At 45.1% G+C, this 19,690-nt stretch overlaps 2 protein-coding genes across 6 annotated transcripts in view; one reads left to right on the top strand and one right to left on the bottom strand.

Annotated features, from left to right (window-relative positions):
• Positions 1-6,252, bottom strand: part of FIP1L1 (factor interacting with PAPOLA and CPSF1) — a 43,986-nt gene extending 37,734 nt beyond the window's left edge. For all 5 annotated transcript variants that reach the window (XM_068680330.1, XM_068680331.1, XM_068680332.1 and 2 more), the window contains exons 1-4: positions 6,033-6,252; positions 5,446-5,485; positions 2,992-3,049; positions 156-259 (exon numbers count right to left, since the gene is read on the bottom strand). In XM_068680330.1, coding sequence (XP_068536431.1) covers positions 156-259; positions 2,992-3,049; positions 5,446-5,485; positions 6,033-6,114 — 284 coding nt within the window. In that variant the 5' untranslated portion in view covers positions 6,115-6,252. The remainder of the gene's footprint in view (positions 1-155; positions 260-2,991; positions 3,050-5,445; positions 5,486-6,032) is intronic.
• Positions 6,253-8,878: 2,626 nt separating this feature from the next.
• The window catches only part of SCFD2 (sec1 family domain containing 2), a 189,727-nt gene continuing 178,915 nt past the window's right edge, over positions 8,879-19,690 (top strand). Inside the window, exons 1-2 of the mRNA XM_068680329.1 lie at positions 8,879-9,706; positions 14,812-14,980. Coding sequence (XP_068536430.1) covers positions 8,977-9,706; positions 14,812-14,980 — 899 coding nt within the window. The 5' untranslated portion in view covers positions 8,879-8,976. The remainder of the gene's footprint in view (positions 9,707-14,811; positions 14,981-19,690) is intronic.

Here is a 19,690-nt window from a genome sequence, read left to right as displayed (position 1 = left end):
TCACTGTATCATTACAAACACTTTGTTAAAGAGTTGAAGAAAATACACTGAGGCTACCTATGCTTAAAATGTAATTGACAAGTATTAAAGAGCCTGAATTAATAACTAAGTGTAATCTTTAAGGCTCCTCCAGTTAATATTTGCAAATAACTTACCTGTACTGTGGAGCTCCCGTTTTAATATCTCCTATGGTGACTTGAACATCATCTTCATCATCATCACTATCACTATCACTGTCATCCTCAGCCTCGGTCACCTTCTACAAAGGAAAAGTTAACTTAACTTGTTTAACTTGCAGTTAAAAAAACAATCCAGACAAAACTACTCATCCTAGACATCCTTAATAGAAGAAAATTCTGTTTCCTAGACCTCAGGATAGAGTACCATCGACAGAAAAGTTAGGCTCATCAGTTTAAAAGCTACAAATATTGGTAATATCTGGATCAAAACAAGAAAGTATCTTCAATATTAAGCTTCTGTTTCGGAAACATGATATTTCTTAAATAAGCACAAAACTGTTTCCACTACTTTAATACCTTCTTATCTCTACCTAGCTCATACACACCAGTCCTACTGTTATCTTACCACTCAGGAAAGAGCTTAAAGGTATGTGACACCAGCTTCTCGCTAGCCTCAACTATATACCCAGAGCAACTCAAATACTCTTGCTGCCCTTCTTCTCTCAACTTTTTAAGAGCTGCTGAAGCAAAGCCTTTATGGCATGAGGGGAACAGAACTGCGCACAGAATTCAGGGTGTGACCGAAATATGAATTTATGTAGTGAGAAAATTATCTCTTCTGTTTTGCTCCCTAATCACTTTTCGCTGCGGTCCAAAATTTGACTGCTTTTTAGACTCCAGACAAGAACTTAAATGACATTTTAATGGATCTTTCCACATGGCTTAGCAGCTTTCTCATAAATGGTAATGATCAGCTCAGAGACCATCAATGCACTCATAAAGCTGTTTTTCCTTCCATGAACGCTGCTCTTCTTTTTCTACATAGAATTCCAACAACCATCTATTAACCACTCAGTTCTCCACAGATGGTCCTTGGTCTTACTATCCTGAATAACTCTGTAACATCAGAAAACTCATGGTCCCACAACTCAACCACTTTACCAAATAATTTATAAATACATTGAACAACAGCACAGGCTGTGCAAAACACTCCAGAGAATCACCAGCGGAGGAGACCTTCTGTCACTGTGAAAATGAAACTCTTCTACCCTCTATTTTCTCTCTTCTACTCAACAATTACCCATGCTGGACTTTTGCTCATATGCTGTAGTTCATTAGTTTTCTTACAGCAGTTTTCTTGTTGAGCAACTTCCTCAACAATTTTGTCACCAGCCAAATCACCCCTATCCACATCTTTGTGGAGTCCTTCAGCAAGAGGCTAAACATACAAAAACTAAGTTGGTTCTGGCCAGGTAGCCTGCAGTTATCCACATGCAACCGCGCTCTAGCCTGAATCTAACCATCCACTAACTTGCCTGGTACATAAATTTGACAAAAATAAGCAGTTGCATGGAAGGTAAGTTGGAGTGCACTTCATCCTTGCTATACACTAATGTAACTTACTTAACAATAAAGTGTCCAATCAATGGAAAAAAAAAATGCTTTAATCAGAATAGATCTGCTGTAAATGACAGCTGAAGACAGAAGACAGTCTTTCAATGCCCCACTGCTGAGAAGAAGTTCTCCATTCCCTTACGTGGCAGCCCACACAGTAGTGAGCCATTGCAAACACATCCAACAGAAAATAAAATTTTGTCCGAAGCATCTACCTTTTCAAGCAAAACCAATTTCACACACAATCATTTCTTAGTTCCCTCCACACAGAACTACTGACCTTTTCTTATTCAAGCAACTTCAACGCCATGTACTTCTTCTAGGTTGCTGCCTGATGTGAACCCATTTTCTGATCTTACCATGACGTTCCCAATTTGATGATGTTCTAATGATATCCTAACAAGGCTAGTTTTTTATAGGTGAAAAATATGAAGATATACAAGTATCAAAATAATCCTAAGGAAGGTTCCTATTGGCTCTCATGAGCCAATGAGAACTTTCAGAAATATTTTAAAATTAAAGCTACTGCCCACATACAGTATTAGGGTCAACATGAAAAACCTTTGGTGCACTTGTAACAAAAAGCTGTTCAGTTTTAATATGCAGCTTTTTTCCTCAACTTTAAGTAAGACTGAATATCTTTCAAAAAGTATTAGTCCTACTGAAGAAAAATACAGTTTAGAAAGAAGCCAGGCCTTGAAAATTGCACAAATATGATAAAGTTTTTTGCACCACTATTGCAAGCTAAAGATGCCCATGGTGTATGTACAGTTACGGGCTATTTTTCATATAGCAGCCTTAAGTCATTCCCATTCACAGTAAACTGAGGCCTTTTACCAACTTTACAACCGTAAATCTCACTTCTTGGTCCTTTCCCTCATCATAACACTGAAAGCATAAGACAGACTAACATACTGAACTTCGAAGACTGCTACCAAACAAGTCTGCTATGTTGCCTCTAGAAGGCACTTATCATTCATCTTTTGAGCCATATTTTCACATATTCTGCAAATGTTTGTTATCACGTTCAAGAAAGAAAAATGACCAGAGGATTTTATTTTTCTATCAGTGAGGAAAAATAGTGTATCTCTTTCAAACAGATGCCTTTGGAAGAAGACAGCTGTCTTGAAGCACCATTTTTTCCTAAAAAAAAAAAAAACAAAAACGGAGGTACCGTTTATTTATTTTCTGTAAGTTAGTTTTGAATAGTGGACTGGATCTGGAAATCGGATTTCCTAGCTTATTAGATTTTACAGGGTTTCTGCAGATAGCGTCAAACACCTTTCACAAAAAAATAAAAAAAAGTCCAATGCATATACTTACACTAACTCATTTAAATATAAGTCCCAGCCAAATTATGATTACCCATTAAATCAAAACAAATTGAAGCAGTATGTCAAATACACATTTAAAATACCGTTTTCGCAACGCCATTTTCTGCGGCTTCTTCTTCACTTCCAGGTGGGGGAGGAACACTTAAACAAAAACAAACAGGAAAAAATCAAACTAGTTAGTTATTCACATTATTCCACACACCAACTAATGGTGAAAAAGCACTGATACATCATTCTGGAGAACAGAAAAGGTTCAACTTATTTTCTGCATTAATTTGAAAACAATTCTCAAAGAAAATAACTTTATATTAGCAGGCTAACATTTGGCTCCCAGAAATCACATGAACTGGATGTTTATGGAATACTTTAAAGCAATATGGTGCTATACCTGGATCCTCTTTTGAAATCAAAGTGAAATATTCCATAACATGTGGAGGGAGAATAACAGGTGTTTTTTTTCCCCTGCAGACTGACACTTTTCAAAGACATAATGGAAAAATACACTTCAATACCCATAGATAAGGTAGCACTGAGTTGAAATTTCCACATCTGCACTGCAAGATTTTCTTCTACCAACAAGAATGGCTACAATTCAAAAATGAATTTGATTAGGTTTTAACTGAAGACTGAAAACCATAAAAATTTTAAAACTACTGGTTCGTTTAAAATGACCAGCACTGTCAAATTCATGCAAGTGAGTTGTCTCACCAGACGCTTACCTACTGCTCTTTCTGACACAGCAATATTTTACTTTCCACAGTTCCTTTAACTCTGTTCAAACGTTGCATCACAAACAGCAGTGTAAGCAGGAAGCCATTTAAAAACAATATTCTTTCACTGACAATATATTTTTGGACTCTGCAAAGGAGTGACCAACTGACAGCTTTTATTAAAGATGAACTGGAAGGCAGAGAATGATTTTGATCCTACCATCTGTTGGCAAAAGACCCACTCATGAGTGTTACACCAAAACCCAACCCAACCCAGGCACAGCCCTGGGACTCAGGGTTAACCATGTAATTTCATCACCCAGTAAGATGACAGGCTAGCTAACAAACCTGAATAAAACCTCAATATTTTTACGTATGAAGAATGCCAAAACTGAGAGGCAAGAGACCAAACCTTTTAATAGGGAAACTGCTGCCGTGCCTCCAGAATTCCAAACACGGCCCATAAGAAACATAAGCCACAAAGTATTCCTCTTTCCAGTCCGTAACTACATACCAAGGTGAACAACCTAGACAGATTCTATTGCCCAGAATCTAGAGTGAAACACCACTAAGAATCAATTTGTTTGCCAAACAAATAATTTTCTTAACAGTACTACTGACAAAATGTGTAGTACTACTGCCCAAAGGTATCAGGTCAATAAAAAGATAACCAAACACAAGGAATCAAATCATATGGAATAGCTTCCAAATAAGGAGCAAGTTAAATCATTCCTTACCCTAGAAAAGAGATGGTTCAGAGCGAATGCAACAGAGGTCTGCAACAAATTTTGACTGACATGGGAAAGGGTGAACAGGAAACAATTCTGTTTCTTATACTACGGGAATCAATGGAAATCAAATACTGCATCTAGTAGCAGTTCCAAAATGGTATCATACGCAGTCCATTAGTGGAAGGCATTACCGCAGTAATGTGCCTGTCAAAAATCTCCATCAGTTCAAAAAAAGCAACTCAGCAAGCTTATGGACACGAAGTCCAACAAGGGTTGCTAAGCCCAACAGTTCTCAGTGAAAAATCTCTGCTGACTCAGGAGGCATCTATAGAAAATAACAATGTGTGTGTTCTTGAGCTGGCTTCCCCTTTATTTATTTAATTTTAACTTACTTTTGCAATCTGCAGTTTCCATAGTTTATAAATTGTGAGACTTCTCTTATTCAGTGTGAAATACCAACTCCCACTCCACTCAGTCGCCGTTACCAAACTCCACCAACCAACCTAGCTAGACTTTCAAAGGAACATCTTTGTGCTTTTTCTTACACACTTCCTCATAAATCAAGCAGGCTTCCCTAAATACTTTCAAAGCTTTTTCTAACTTTCTTTCAAAGACTTGTATACCAATCAAAAAAAAATGTGTTATGGGACCTGCACATCAAACTGGCCGGTAACCTCACCGCTTCCTTGGATTCTTCTTTTTATAAATATACTGAAAACTTTTGGGGGGAGACAGGTTGTCTTTTATTTTTAATTTGGAATCATCTAGAAACAAACAATGATTATAGAAGTTAAAAAACTGTTGATGTTTTGTAAGGAAATGCTGATATTCATGTAGTGTCCATGAAGGATTCATGTAGGACAACATCCACACAGCTGAAAGTTACAAACACTTTGGTATCAAGTATCACAATCTCCCAGGGAAAGCCATTTGACAGAAAAGCCAAGTCATTCCAGCAGACAACACGTACCACCTTAGGGAGATTTTTAAAGACCTCAGTGCGAGTGTTCAAGTAGCGTGGACTTTGAAGCAGCGTACTGCAAATACAGCTTATGCGCAGCCACACTACAGGGTTTCCAGCTGGGAAAATACTCACCTAGATTTTTCTTCTTCTGGCCTCTCTGCTTCATTTTCATCTACGAGACAGAAGAAACAGAGGAGACGTGAATAAAAGCCCAGAGCAGGCACCTTGCCATGCAGACCCCTCTTCACCCCCCAGCACCACCCGAGACCCCCTCAGAGGGTGCTGTGGCACCCCTCGGGCGGGCAGGCAGACCCCCACACTGACAGCTCCACCTCGGAGCTTCACCCCCGGCCTTGCCCACCGCCTGAAGGCCCTGAAGCCCCCCACAAACCTCCCTCAGCCCGTTTCCAGCCGGCCTGGCCACGGCGGGGGGGGGGGGGGGGGGGTTGGGGGGGAGCCCTGGCGGCGCTCCACAGGTGCGGAGGCCCCAGCACAGCCCCAGCCGTGGAGGGGCCGGCCGGGAGGAGGGGACTGAGCGGCCACGGGGACCCTTTTAAAGGGCGCTGAAGGAGGAGGGGGGGGAGCAGGGCCGCGGGGCGGCCTGGCGAGGCGGAGCACGCCGCGGCCTAGCCTGCATGGTGGTGGGGGTGCTGGGGGGCGGGCAGAGAGCCGGGATATGAGGGACGGGGAGCGGGGCTGGGGGTGCCGGGGGTCCGTACCGCCGTAGAGCCACTCCTCCTCCTCGTCCCCGGGGCCCCCGCCGAGGTCCGCCGCCAGCCGCTCCACCTCGCCGGTAGACATGGCCGCCGCCCGCGGGGCGCCAGCGCCGGCGCCCGGTAACGGGGGCTGCGGGGCGGCGGCCTCCTCCTCGCCGCCCCCGCTGGGCAGCACGGCCGCGGGGTGGCTGCTTGGGGGGGGGTGAGAGCGAGGAGCGGCCCGGCCCGGCCCGGCCCTGTCCCGCCGTCCCCGCCGCCGCCGCCGCCTGCTCGGCGCTTCCCCTCCCCCGCCGCTGAGTGACACGCACAGGAAGCGGGCCCGGCCCGGCCCCGCGGCGCCCTGGGCACGGGCATGCGGGGGGCGGCCCGGCCGGGGCCGCTGCGGAGCCCGCTGGGTGCGCGGCGCTGCTGGCTCCGGGGAGGCCGTCCCGGGCCCGGCCCCGCCGCCCGCCCGCACTCACCTCGGCGCTGTCCCCTCGCCTCCCCCTGGCGCTGCTCGCCAGCCCCCAGCGCCCGGCCGGCTGCTCGGGGCTGTGGTGCTCGGGGACCTCCTGGCCGTGCTCCAGAGGCAGGACGCGGCCGAGCATCCTTGCTTCGCGGTGTCTCGCTCCTTCGAGCAGCTGCAAAGGGGAGAGGAACCACGGGATAAGCTCGCGGTGCTGCCCAGCACTCGCCTCAGCGGCTCTCTCAGTGGTGTTTTAGGCTTAGCAGCTCCTCGTAGCTCTCATTCCCTCCGCGAAGCGTCTGGCTTTATGATCGCTACACTCTGACAGACCTAAATATAGCGAGCTGCGACAAAACGTCCCAGCGTGTAGCTGTGCGTTTCGTGAAGAAATTGCCCTATTTTAAAAGCAGTGGGAAGCAGCAAGCCGTTTGTATTGATGTTCGCGCTTTCCGTCTGTGAGTGCTGCTTAACAGCTTCAAGATTAATTATAAAATGTAAGTACCCACAACTGTGAAAACAAGTTTTGACCAGTTTTGTGTACAAATGGAGCATTCAGCACCTTAGGATGGTTGTGGAAACTAAAAAAAGGACCCTTTTTCACAGCAGGACAGCCTGTGAAGAACAGACTAGACAGCTTGACTATATTATAAGCATACCAAAACTGGGGGAGAGCTTATTCCTTGAATTGCCTGCATAGAGAACTTTGTTTTAGAGTTTCATATGTAGCATGACATTTCACCGAAATTCATGTGAATAAACTACCTTCTCAAATGAGATGTTTTTTCCCCTGAAGTTAATTTTACATGTTTGGATGCCATGTACAGGTTGTGAATAACAGGGTGCAATTATCATGGAATAGGGTTTTTATCATGTAATTTATTTTTTTTTGGCTATTTGTATACCCATGGCATCAACAGAGATGTTTTTGGCCCCCAAAAAACATTTGTAGACACTTATCACAAAGCAAATGTGTGTTACAGTACTTCTTATGAGACATCTGTATTTTTGTTTTCATTCCTGTTTTGTTTACGTGGTCATTTAATACACTACTTATGTTAGCCTTACATTAAAGGAAGGAGTAGAACTCTGTATTTTCTTTCCTTTGATTATGCAGATTCAAGAAAGGTGAAAGAAAATAGTTTTGTGGGAAACAACACAAAGAGAAATCAGGAGAGATGCAGAACATAAAATCTTGAGGAAAAAAAAAAAAGCAACAAGCATGTCAACACAAGTAAAAAGCTATTTGTTTTCTTAAAAGTGTACCTGCTTTTTTGACCATGTAGCTGAAAGAAATTAGGAATAATATGATAACTCTAAAGAGTAAGACAAGATTAAGTATATCTAGCCTTTGTCTGTGGTATTCAAGCATAAAGTTCAGATACAAAAGCTTTGAAATCATTCAATCTGAGAGGAAAATAGTTTAGCTTGGGTATAAACCTGGGGTCCTGGTGTCCCACTGTTCCTGTGGTATTAATTTTTCTAATCAAATTAGTCCAGAAGGGTATTAATTTACATATTTTTAACATCCTGTAGTTGTATGGCCTAATTGGGTTTGGAACAGCACACAGGTGAGTCTGTTTGGAAGAAGGAAGAACATCAGGGCAGGAGAGTGTGTGGAGCAGATGGGAGGAATTTAATTTCATGACTGGAAACTTAGCAATCCCATGTCAGCTGTGCTCCCCAGTGCCACAAAACCAGCAAGAGACTTAAGAAGCACTTGACCTAAGAAGTACCTCAAGTACTGTGTTGAGTTTTGGGCCCCTCAGTCCAAGAAGGACGTTGAGGCCCTGGAGCATGTCCAGAGAGGGGCTATGAAGCTGGTGAGGGGCCTGGAGCACAAGTCCTATGAGGAGCAGCTGAGGGAGGTGGGGTTGTTTAGTCTGGAGGAGACCTCATTGCTCTCTAAAACTTCCTGAAAGGAAGCTGTGGGGAGCTGGGGGTCAGCCTCTTCTCGCAGGTAACTCGTGATAGGACCAGAGGGAATGGCCTCAAGTTGTGCCAGGGGAGGTTCAGGTTGTAAATAAGGAGACATTTATTCTCAGAAGGAGCAGTCAGGCATTGGGACGGGAGGTGGTGGAGTCACTGTCCCTGGGGGTGTTTTAGGGAAAGGTTGGACGTGGTGCTGAGGGACGTGGTTTGGTGGGTGATAGTGGTGGTAGAGGGATGGTTGGATCAGATATCTTGGAGGTCTTTTCCAAACTTAGTGATTCTACGATTCTGTTCTACGAAGAGCAGCTCAGGCAGCACACAAACTCCTTAATTATCATTATTTATTAACCCCTCCTCCTTTGTCGCCTGCTGTAGCTGTAATCACCCCTCCCCGCTCAGCAGGCCCGGCCCCGAGGGGCGGCACGGCGCCTCCCCGCCCCGCTCCGGGGCAACCAGCCCAGGGCCGCCACGTCAACCCGCGGCGCCGGCCGGCCACGTGCGCGGCGTTGTGGCTGTCAGCAGCGCCGCCGCTGCCACTGCCGCTCCTTCCCCCCCCTCCCCGGTCCCTCCGCCATGGCTGCGCTGCCGCGGCTGTGCCGCCAGGCCTGGGAGCCGGTGCTCGCCCGTGCTCGCGGCGCCGTCGTCTTTTTGGACGCGGCGGCCGCCGAGGCGCTGCACTGGGGCGGCGGCGGCGCGGGCGAGCTGCTGGCGGCGGGGGCGCTGGGCGTGAAGCCGCTGCCCCCACCCGAGGGGGCTGCAGCGGCGGGGGCTGCCTCTCCCCGCGTTGTCTTCGTGCTGAGCGGGCCGCTGCGGGGCTGGGCGGCCGCCGCCGTCCGCGCCGTGCTGGAGACGGGCTCCGTGCGCTGCTGCGCCCTGCTCTGCGCCGGGGAGGCGGAGGGCGGCGAGCCCGAGGAGAGCCTGCGGCGCTGGATGGGCCCCGGCGGCCGCGCCGAGGTGCTGCTGCGGGGGGCGCCGCTGCTGGTGCCGCTGACGGCGGAGCTCGGGCTCCTGCCCGCATCGGCCGGCATCGTCCCGCCCGCCGGCGGCCCCCGGCAGGGCGGCCCCGGGGAGCCGGGGCTGGGGGCGCTGCCCGGGGAGCTGCGGGCGGCGGGGAGGGTGCTGGTGGGGGAGCTGGACGCCCTGCTGGGCGCCATGGGGCTGCGGGAGGAGTGCTTCGCCGTGGGGAGCCTCAGCAGGCTGCTCGCCGCCGAGCTGGCGAGCTGCGCCCCGGCCAGGAACAGGAGGAGGATGGCCACAAACAGGGCTGCCGTCGTCTTCGTGGACAGGACCTTGGACCTCGCCGGTAAGGAGGCCGAGCGCTGCGCACCCAGCTCGCCGCACCTAAAGGCTTCTTTCTGCACGAGGCCTCCTCTCCTGCGTGCACCGTCACAGGTGGTCGCACGCCCGTCGTTGCCCCACAGCAGGTTGTGGAAACCAAGAGCAAAGCAGAAGGCTCTGCAGGTTTAGTTCTGGCCCTTCTGCTTTGCTGCAAATCAGAGACCTTAGCGAGGTCTGTGTGTCATTCCATGGTGTGAAGGAAATGCACCGCTGGGCTCGGCTTGTGCCCCGTGGGTTGCTGCAAGGCATGTGCCAACGTATCGTACTTGTCACCCTCAGCATTGTACCTGTCCAAGCAGATACACGCCTACACAAACACTTACCTATGCACCTCAAAGAGTTCATATATATACACATATACGTTACTGGATGCTGTGCATTATACTTGAGTGATGCAATGGCACGCAGCAGGCATCCAGCACGGAAAACATTTCAGTGAAAACAATACAGAACATTTCATAAAACACTTCAGGAAGTAAAAGTGTAAGAATGAAACATGGTAAATTTAATACGGCAAATTAATGCAGAACTCATGCAAAAATTGAGGAGGACAGAGAGTGGTGTAAGTCTACTGAGAAACTGCTGGAAAGTGGCTATTTAGTACTATAATAAACCTGTAAACAAAGTGAATGAGGTTGTGTTTTAAGCTGGTAAGATGTGATACCAGAAGGGCAGAAAGGGGAAGTGTGAATAGATAAGTTGCCAGCAAGATGCAGGGCCAGTGGCTCGGCAGAAGTTTGTATCGGGCTCTCACTTTTGGAATAATCATGTTTCAGACAAAACAGGAAGCTCAGAATAATTTTTACAGGAGCAGCTGCGTTCACTTGCTCCATTGCACTGCTAATGGGCCTGCTGCTGTTGCAGTGTGTGCAGGCAGGTTCTGTTTGCATCATCTGTAGTAACTGAGGTCAAAGTTTTGCCACTTGACCTGTAGCAAGTGCATGGCGCTGTATTGCACCTGCAGCACATCTGTTTCTGAATCGTCTTCACTGCTTGAATTCTGATTGTCTAAAACTTTGCCCCTGGTGCTGTGCCTGGTCTGTGTGCATGCGTGGTGCTGCTTCGGTTTGCCTGCCTGTTTTAAAGTTCATAACTTCTGCTTTAAGAAGCAGAATAAATCGTCCAACTCGAGTGGGGCTCTAATAAATTGTACTGGTTGAGTAAGGTCAGAGCTAACTCTGGTACCTTAATTCCCCTTCATTTTTCTTCTCTGATATTTGCATCACGAGATGTTTGCCTTGTGATATTATATTCTAACCCCATGTTCCTTTCGTAGGTTTCTCAGTCACCGCCTTGCCAGCATTCATACCTTTTATGAAACATTTTTCTAGCTTGCCAGACTGTGTAGTTAATGCAGTTTTGATTAATACCTCTCATGTGAGTGTCACTGCAGCTTGTCTGGAAGAGGTATTTCAGTACAGCAGCAGCACTTCAGCCTTCCCCAGGCACCTTTACGTGTATCGGTCAGAATCACGGGAGCTTTTCCCCACAGCCGTGCAAAGCTGCGAGCTCGGGCCTAGCTAACCCCTTGCTACCAGCCAGGCAGCAGCTTTCCATCACACCTTGCGCTGGCTGTAATGCGTTCAGCCTTTTAACAGGTATAAAGAGCAGAGCTCAGCACCATCCGTGACATGTAGGTACAGTTCGTAGGAGCAGGCACAGTGATAAGAGAGCCGTGATGTGCCTCCCTTGCCGTACTGCGTAACAAAAGAGTGAAGAGTAATATAAGTGAAGGCTAACACAGGCCCGTCTCCTTCTGGTTAAAGCCTGGTTCTGATTAATAGCTCTTTTTGATTACTCTTGTTTCAGACTGTTGGTTTTTACTTGTCTGTGGTATCTTTTCTTTCCTTCTATCTGTCATGTTACTGATTTGGACTGCTTTACTCGTACACTTTATGATTGCGGCATCTTCCAAGTTGATGCGTTGGGGGATTGATGCTACTGTTGTCTTAAATGGAACAAAAAAACGTTTTATTTTTCCTTGCTGCATAGGGTGAGGCCTTGGAAGCATAAATCCTGAGGTCTGTGAAGTACAGTAGTCCCCCTCTTATGAAGGAGGTTGGGGTTTTGGCGCAGGAGGCGGCCAATGTTAAAACAATTATGGTTACTTGAGGTTGTAGGCTTCAGCTGTGGGGACTGATGGCAGCTGAAAATGTTCAAGTGCTGTAAACATGGCACTGAGGGTCAGCCTGCAGACTCTGCTCTGATGTGGTTTGTAAAGATTCTGTAATTGCGAGGCGGGCCCACGACTTTTTATAACAGATTTTTAATGCTTCAGATGTGAAATGTGTTGCGGTAGCTCCACAGAGATAAGCAAACTACTGGAGAGAGTTTTGCATATTGAAAGACAACTGCAGGTGCCTGGTCAGTGCAGGGGACTTGGGAACTATGTGAGCCTTAAGCAGATGCTTGGGTGTTTCTTGGCTCCCAATTTACTACTCTTTGCATATGTCCAGTAGCTGTGAGAGATGGGGAACCTGTTGTATGCGTGTGGCAGCACTGATGCTGCTGTGCTTGGCTGCAGGCTCCTATCATGGGGCTATGAGGTGGTATATCGGTGTGTGTGTCCCAGGATTCAGTAGTGGGACAAGTGAGAGAATAGTGGGACAAGTAAGAGAATATTTTGATGTTCCTCTGTATAAAGGAGAATGTAGTTCTCTATTTTGCTGAGGCAGAAGGATGCTCTAGTTTGCCTTGAATGCTTGCAGATTGGTTCCCAGGAACATGCACGCTCTTTTCCAGCACTGTTGAACTAAGCTTAAGCAAATGCTGGTTTAAAAAACATTACAGAGCTTTGGAGCTGTGACTTCAAGTGTCCAGCTTCTTTCAAGAGAATGGTGTAGATATTTTCTGCTTTCTGATATTTTAAACCCTATTCTCACTGAGATGATGCAGTGCCCAAGAAAGTTGCATCACAGGAACTTCCCACAGAAGTTCTTCAGCGTAAAGTCTTCCTTGCTGGCTAGTGGGCAGCACATCTGTAGGATAAATCGTGTTTGGTGACTGACTTCCAAGACTTCCTGTGACATAAAGGAGCAGCAATTGCACCTTGAGTATGCTTCTTTGTGGACAGTGGAGCCAGCAGGAGACCCAAAGAATTTGAGTATGAATGGTGTGTTATAGGGCTGGTAGCGGGCTTAGAAAAATATTTTTGTGTGCATGTCATCTGGACTTTGGGGGGTTTTGAGTTCACGATACAGTTGGTTGACTTTGGCAATTGTGCCAGCTGCAACTCGCATCAAAGGTCGCTTGTTTCAGTTTGTTACCCTGGTGAGAAGACGAAGTAAAATTAGAAAAGCTCGTTCTGTCAGATTGCCTCTATCCTCAGGACTTGGGTATTAGCCAGGCATGTGGATTCCTGGTGCGTTGGTCAGATAAACCTCTCCAGGCCACTTTCACACCTGGTACGTGTGCAGGTTGGCAGCGTTACAGCTGCCAGCTGCCTTGAACCCTGTTGGTCATAAGAAGCTGCTGAGCACCGTTACACCTCCTTGCAGTGATGGGGAGGGAGGACAGGAACCACTTCCAATGAATGTGGTTTTACTTGGATTTGAGGTGTCGCTAGCTTCGTTCGGTGTCTTGTCTAGCTAAACATCACTCGTGTGAGGTAAGTGTGGAGAGGGAGGCATTGCTTCCCTTTCTTTGGGGAGTGAAGGTTTAAAGGATTGCCATCTGCTTCCCAGGCGGGCGCTGATAGGTGCAGTGTGGCTGATGAGGTCCTCTGACCTCGTGAGAGGAACCTGGGGGTTTTGGAGAGCAGATGGCTCAGCGAGCTGCGAAGACAACCCGGCTCGTCTCATCTGCAGTTCAGTGGTCTGAGGCTGGCTGGGGATGGTAGAAAGGAAAGTTGCTGTCGTTCTGATCAACTACAACAGCCTCTGGTGAAACAAACTGGTAATTCACCCAGCTGAGCGGCCAGGTGTCCCTGTTCCACTAGCACCACATGCTGGACACATGTGCCTTCCTCGCCTTCTGCAGCTGGAGGCACTGCCAGCATGCAGCTTGAGTTTACTTCTCTTCCCTTGTCATCCTTGCTTTTGGAAAGGATCAAAAGTAAAAATGGTTAGGGTGCCTCATCAGCAGACTCCTGTGGAGTGGGACCAAACCCCCAAATTCTTCTTACTGCCCCTCAAAGGTGGGTTCAGAAGTCTCTGTTACTTCTCTGGGTAAAGCCAGAAGAACAATACTGAGATAACACTTATGTCCAGCCTGGTCTGATGGTAGCAGGTTGGTACCTGGTCAGATGGTAGCATAGCTAAGCTTGCAGAATACAAATCCCTTGGACTTCTTCCTGACTTAAAGGCCACGCAGTTTCTATTTCCCTTCTCCAACTCTCATCCATAGCATGCATCATGTTTTTCTTGGGCTTGGCTCACAGGCTTAACAATTTTCAAGTTGCTTGTAGTGCCTGTGTTTAGAGTTGGTGAAGAGAAGGAACAGCACTTGTGTTCAGGTGAATCAAAGGAACATGCCAGCTTCCTCTCTTTTAGTCATTTCATGTTGGTTTCACCTGTGCTGCCCTCAGTCTGTGTAGGAGAGAGGACCTTGGTGGTAGCATGTTGTTGGTGATTTGTTTATGTTAATGTTATGCCTGCCTGTCTGTTTAGCTATGTATGCAGCTTGCATGCAGCCCTTTTAAGCACAGCCATATTAGTTTAGGTAGAAAAGTGTAGTTTGCATGTGTGCATGTATATTTAATTCTTTTATTTGCCTGCTTTTTTAGTAACCTTTGCAAATCTCACTTTAAAATTTTCTTATGGAGAGTAAAGAATTTTGCATATACGAGAGCTAAATGAGTGAGTATCTAATAGCTGTAAACCTAATCTAAATTATTATGTCTTCTAAATTAATCTTTTGAAAATGTTATCAATACTTTAAACTTCAGCCATTCCAGAAATCGATTTTATTAGGAAAATACCTTTGAAAAGCTAAATATGGCCTTGATATTATGACTACCACTGCCCTTCTCCCCAAAACATGTGGTTATTATTTTGCTCTCAGTTTCTTGTGTCTTTGTTTTTCCCTTCTAGTTATGTACCTGACATTGTTGGGGGCTTTTTCTCTTCCCAGGAGCAGTTGGTCATCACGGGGACAATCTTGCAGAGAAGATCCTTTCTGTGCTTCCCAAGCTTCCTGGCCACAAGACGGATGTGATGGTCAACATGGTGGAGCTTACCGCGCTGCAGACTCCGGATGAAGCTTGCAGTATTATAGCACCTGGCTGCTTAGCACAACCAAAGTAAACATTATTTTTTTTATTTCTCTTTTTTTTTTTTTTTTAAGACATTGAGCATATTTGTTGTTTGTTTGTTTATTTATTTATTTATTTATTTTTTAATGGGGAAAATAAAGGGAACAGAACAAGTCTTTTCTTTTAAACAAAACAAACAACTAGTTTACAGCAGAAACCCATCTGGTCCTAAGTCTGCTGGAATATAATCAGTGTGTATGTGTGCATTAAGTGAATGGGCCACGTAAGACTTTCAAACGTGGGATGTTCTCGGGACTTTTTTAGATTTCAGTTTAAATTGCTGTGATTACTGTAATAGACTAAACCCCAGAAATTATTCCTTGTGACATTTCTTTTTCTGCCTCAGTTACAGGTCATACAAGCAGGTAGATCTTTAGTGTGGCTGCCTTCTCCCATAAGCATCTTTATAAAGTGAGCTACTTGCTGAACTCTTGTCAGAATAGCTGTTAACTTAAACTTTTATCCCTGTTTTCAAACAAAGTACCCATGGAGAAAGAATTAGGCACAAACTAAGGCATACAGATAGCTGTGTGAGGGCCTGTTTTTTACTTAAACAAGGACAACCTAAAAGCAGTAACTTTGAAGAATCAGTCTTTGCTGCATGTAGTTTGTAGCTAAGACTTTGCTTGTAACGTGCATCAGGTTTGATGTTTCACTCTTTAACTTTAGTTGTCCGAATTGAAACTGTCCTGCAGCTTCTGTTACTATGCATAAACTGGGAAATGCAGCAGCTGCTGGTTTTGTTGCTCAGCAGTGCGCTAGAAATTCGTGCAGTGCAAAGGAGATTAAAAATTATTTTGCTATAATGTTCTCTCCGTGTAGTAGAAGAGTAGTTCCTTTGGTTTTGTTTTTCACAATGGGTAATCTAAAGTAGTGTCTGTTGTTTTGACTTCTTTTGGTCCTTCGCACCTGCATTCTACGAAGCCCCCCACGCCACAAAAAAAAATAAATAAATTAGAGAGGACTTTTCACTTTCTGACATATGGTATTTATTTTCTTGCCACCTCTGGGTCCTTTGTCATCTTCCATCTCCCTGGACTGTAACTGGGTCCAGTTTCTAAGTTTCACATTGCATAACTGTCTTCCTCGGAGGCAGGAGAGGAAACATCTCCTCATATAGGTGGTGGGCTCAATTGTAAGTTTCTGCCGAGGTGACTAACGTTAATAAAATTTGTTCTGGTTTTCTTTTCCTTGGCTGCTTTCCAGTTGATCTCTGAAGATGAAGTGAGATGTCCTTAAGATCTGTCCACACAGCAGAAATAAAGAGGTTGTTGTCTGTGGTAGACATGCTGTGATAGCTGTTGTTTGTGCTAACTTTGATTAGCTACCAGAAATAAAGATTATTTCTGGCAGTGTGGACTAGGGAAAAAACAAAATAGATATTTATTGCCTTAAGACTGTTGACCTGCACCACCATTCCGTTATTCCTAACATTATCTTCATTGAGCTAGTGCTAGTACGCCTTCCCCTGCTTAAATTATGACTTTAGTCTTCTTAGTGGTCATATTGCTGTATCGGCCTGCAGTTTTATTTTGTTCTAAGGTGGCTAATAATATATGTGCTGAGGTTTATTTACCTATTTGCTGGCTAGCAAATGATGCCTCTGTTGGAAGTACAGTTAGGCTTAACATCTATTGCAAAATCTGCTGTGGACACAGGTGGTTAAAGAACAAAGGAGTTGATTACAAGTTGCCCACCTGTAGTGCTACCAGTGAGGCAAAGTTGAATGGTAGCAACTGATAACTTGGTTCCAAGGCAGTGGTGTCATTGCCACAGCAGTCTCTAACAGCTTCTCACAGATAAATCATCGTATAAAATCTGTTATGCTGGAAACATTTAAGAACATGTTAGCCAAATATTGATTTAAATAGGATTGATCTTCTCTTGGAGCAGGGCAAAGGGACTGGGTGACCTTTTAAAATCTCTCCTGTGATTATGGTTTGCAACTGAAGTGTTGCGTGCCTGAGGATAGTCTCCAAAACAGAACATGGCTTTGTACTGTTCAAAGCTGTCTCTTTCACTTTTTCTGACCATGTAGTGAGTAGGAGTAGTTTCCAATTTAAAACAGGCACTTACAAATCAGCCTAAACCAGTTGCTGTGGAGTACTACAAACAGCATCTGAATGGGTGGCTGAAGGTTGTAGCTTCCATTCTCATTACCAAGAACTGCATCCTAGTGTTGGTTTATAAACTTCAGCATTAATCATCTTTGCTAGCGTGAAATAGGTGAAGTTCTTCTGCAGTACTGAAATGGATTTAAAACTCCCACCACCAGGTTCCTATGTAAATTCCATAAGAAATTCCATAGGATGCTCGCAGTTCTTCATCAACCCAGTTATTGCAGTTGGTAGCAGGCTGGGGAAGCGTTCCTTGTAATTGGAAACTCCAGTCTTGATTTATATCTGTAAATGACGCATGGCGAGGAGCCTTCCCCTGCTTGTAAATTTTCTGTTTACTCTGGTGAGTGAAAGTGAGGGCACCTTTCCCAGCGCCAGCAACGTGAGCTGCACCCAGGTGGAATGCAGTGAGGCTCTTTTACGTGAAACTTTGTGGTCGTACTAGCCCCGTATTGTGGCATTTCACAGACTCGCATATTCAGAATATTTTTCAAATGTTTTCATTATTTTCTTTCAAGTTAATATTTGAGCATGTTGTGGGGGGAGAGAAGGAGGTCTGCTCCCTCCGCACAGCTTGCTATATTTAACTTTCCTTGTGGAATGCCTCTCCAGCAGAAACATCTGGGCTCAGTTACAGAGTTAGCAAACAGAATTAATGAATAATTTATGGCTGGTGTGGTGAAATAAAGCAGGGTTCTTTTCTCAAATCTAAGGAAATAATGGGCTTCTTTAAAGATTTAGATGAAAATGTAAATGCCATATGCTGCTGAAGTTATAGTACTTTGAAGGTGTTCTTTTTGTGAGGAAAAGAATTTATTTCCTTCTCGACCTAGATTACTTAATTTTATTAGTCTTAGTAGCCTTAAAAATCCTGTGGAGTAATTAATTGTTTGCCCTACTGTAGTCACTGATAGACTGTCACTCCGTTGTGAATGTTTGTTGAAAGTTGTACAGTTTGAGAGTTGTTAAAATATTTCATTCATTTTTATATACAGAACATAGAATCATTAAGGTTGGAAAAAACCTCCAAGATCATCTGGTCCAGCCATCCCCCCACCACCAATATTCCCCACTAAACCATGTCCCTAAGCACCGTGTGTATATATATGTAAAGAATGAAACCATTTGTAGACAGACACTGAGGACTTCCACTCTTGTTCAGAACTGTTGGTTTCTGATTAAAAAATGGTAGCTTTCCTCTCCTCAACAGATGCACAGTGGAAGTAGAAATTGCAGTGAAGGCTTAATGGCAGAGAGAGGGTAAAAAAAATTATACAGATTGCAGCTGTCTTGCTGGTCTTTTGAGAACCCCTATAGTGTTTTTAGAGGATTTTTTTCTTTCTAACAACTTTAGCTGAACTTCTGACTTTAAAGTCACACATGCAGCGGCTTCTAAAAATCATCTGCCTGGATGCACATCAAGCACTCTGTATTTGAACACCACGTTGTCTATTTTATAACACCTTAGTACATTTTTAGGGTTGATACGTTATCACATGGAAGGATCCTGTTGCCAGCACTGCTTTTATTGCAGTGGAGGCCTGCACTGTCCTGTTTTCCCATCTCTCATGCCAGGAGCCGAGGTGCTTGGACACTCCGTGGTTCCCTGAAGCAGCAAGGAAGGGTTCACATTCCTGCACCCTGGCCACAGGTCTGTGGGATGTGAGAACAAGAAGTGAAGTTACATGGTACTGAATTGTGGGCAACTAAGTACGCCTGCTCCTTTTTAATATACTTTTTTATTACCCAGGAACACTTTTGATGTGCTCTCATATTTTGCTGAATAAACCAAGTACTGAATTTGTTTATGCATGTTTCAAGGACCTGCTGAGTAGAGATTTCTTGCCTGCTTTTCCACTTTAGTTTCCTTTTCTCCAGGAGTTCGTAAGCTTCTCAGAATATAGTGTGGTATTAAAATCCCATAAAAAGACCACTGTTTAAAATTAAAAAGTATAAGTACTTGATGCAATATGCAGTTATTGCAAAGAAAGAAGCACTGGGCTCTTAAAACAAGTGTTTTTTCCATGGAAATACAAAACTAACATACCACATTTCACATTGGGGCTGCTGTGCCTAAAGCAATGCAATGGGCAGTGCAGTTGAGGTGCCTAGGTGCTTCTGACAAAGCAGGTGGAGCTGCTTAATCATTTGCATTTTTACTGGGAGGGAAATAACAAGTTCAGAATGAGATGATCTTGTTGATGGGTGTGATTCAGAAAATACCATTACGTAGGCCAGATGCTTGAAACATAGCATTTGCTAAATCTTTCTTTAGGTCTCTGAACGAGAGGTTCAAGGAGAGGTGTGCTGAGGGGGAAGGAAGTTGGTTAAAAATTAGAACATTGATTGAGACCCAGTAATCTCACATCCCAAAGTCTCGCATGAATGGAAATTGAAAGCATCTACTCCTGATCTTCCTCAGTTTTGAGGTGTATCGCTCCAATTTTGGACCAACTTTAATTTACAAAGTGAATTTATTAAAAGTTACAAGTTACAGCACAGAGAGGAAAGCCCCACTCTAGCTTTGTCTTTACTCTTGTGCCTGATGCGATGCTGCCGTGCCCTCCTGGTACTATGGGAT

This window comes from Anas acuta, chromosome 4 (genome assembly GCF_963932015.1).
Source record: "Anas acuta chromosome 4, bAnaAcu1.1, whole genome shotgun sequence".
In the NCBI taxonomy this organism is placed as follows: Eukaryota; Metazoa; Chordata; class Aves; order Anseriformes; family Anatidae; genus Anas; species Anas acuta.
Note: the sequence above shows the minus strand (reverse complement) of the source record. Positions and strands in the feature narration are given on the sequence as shown.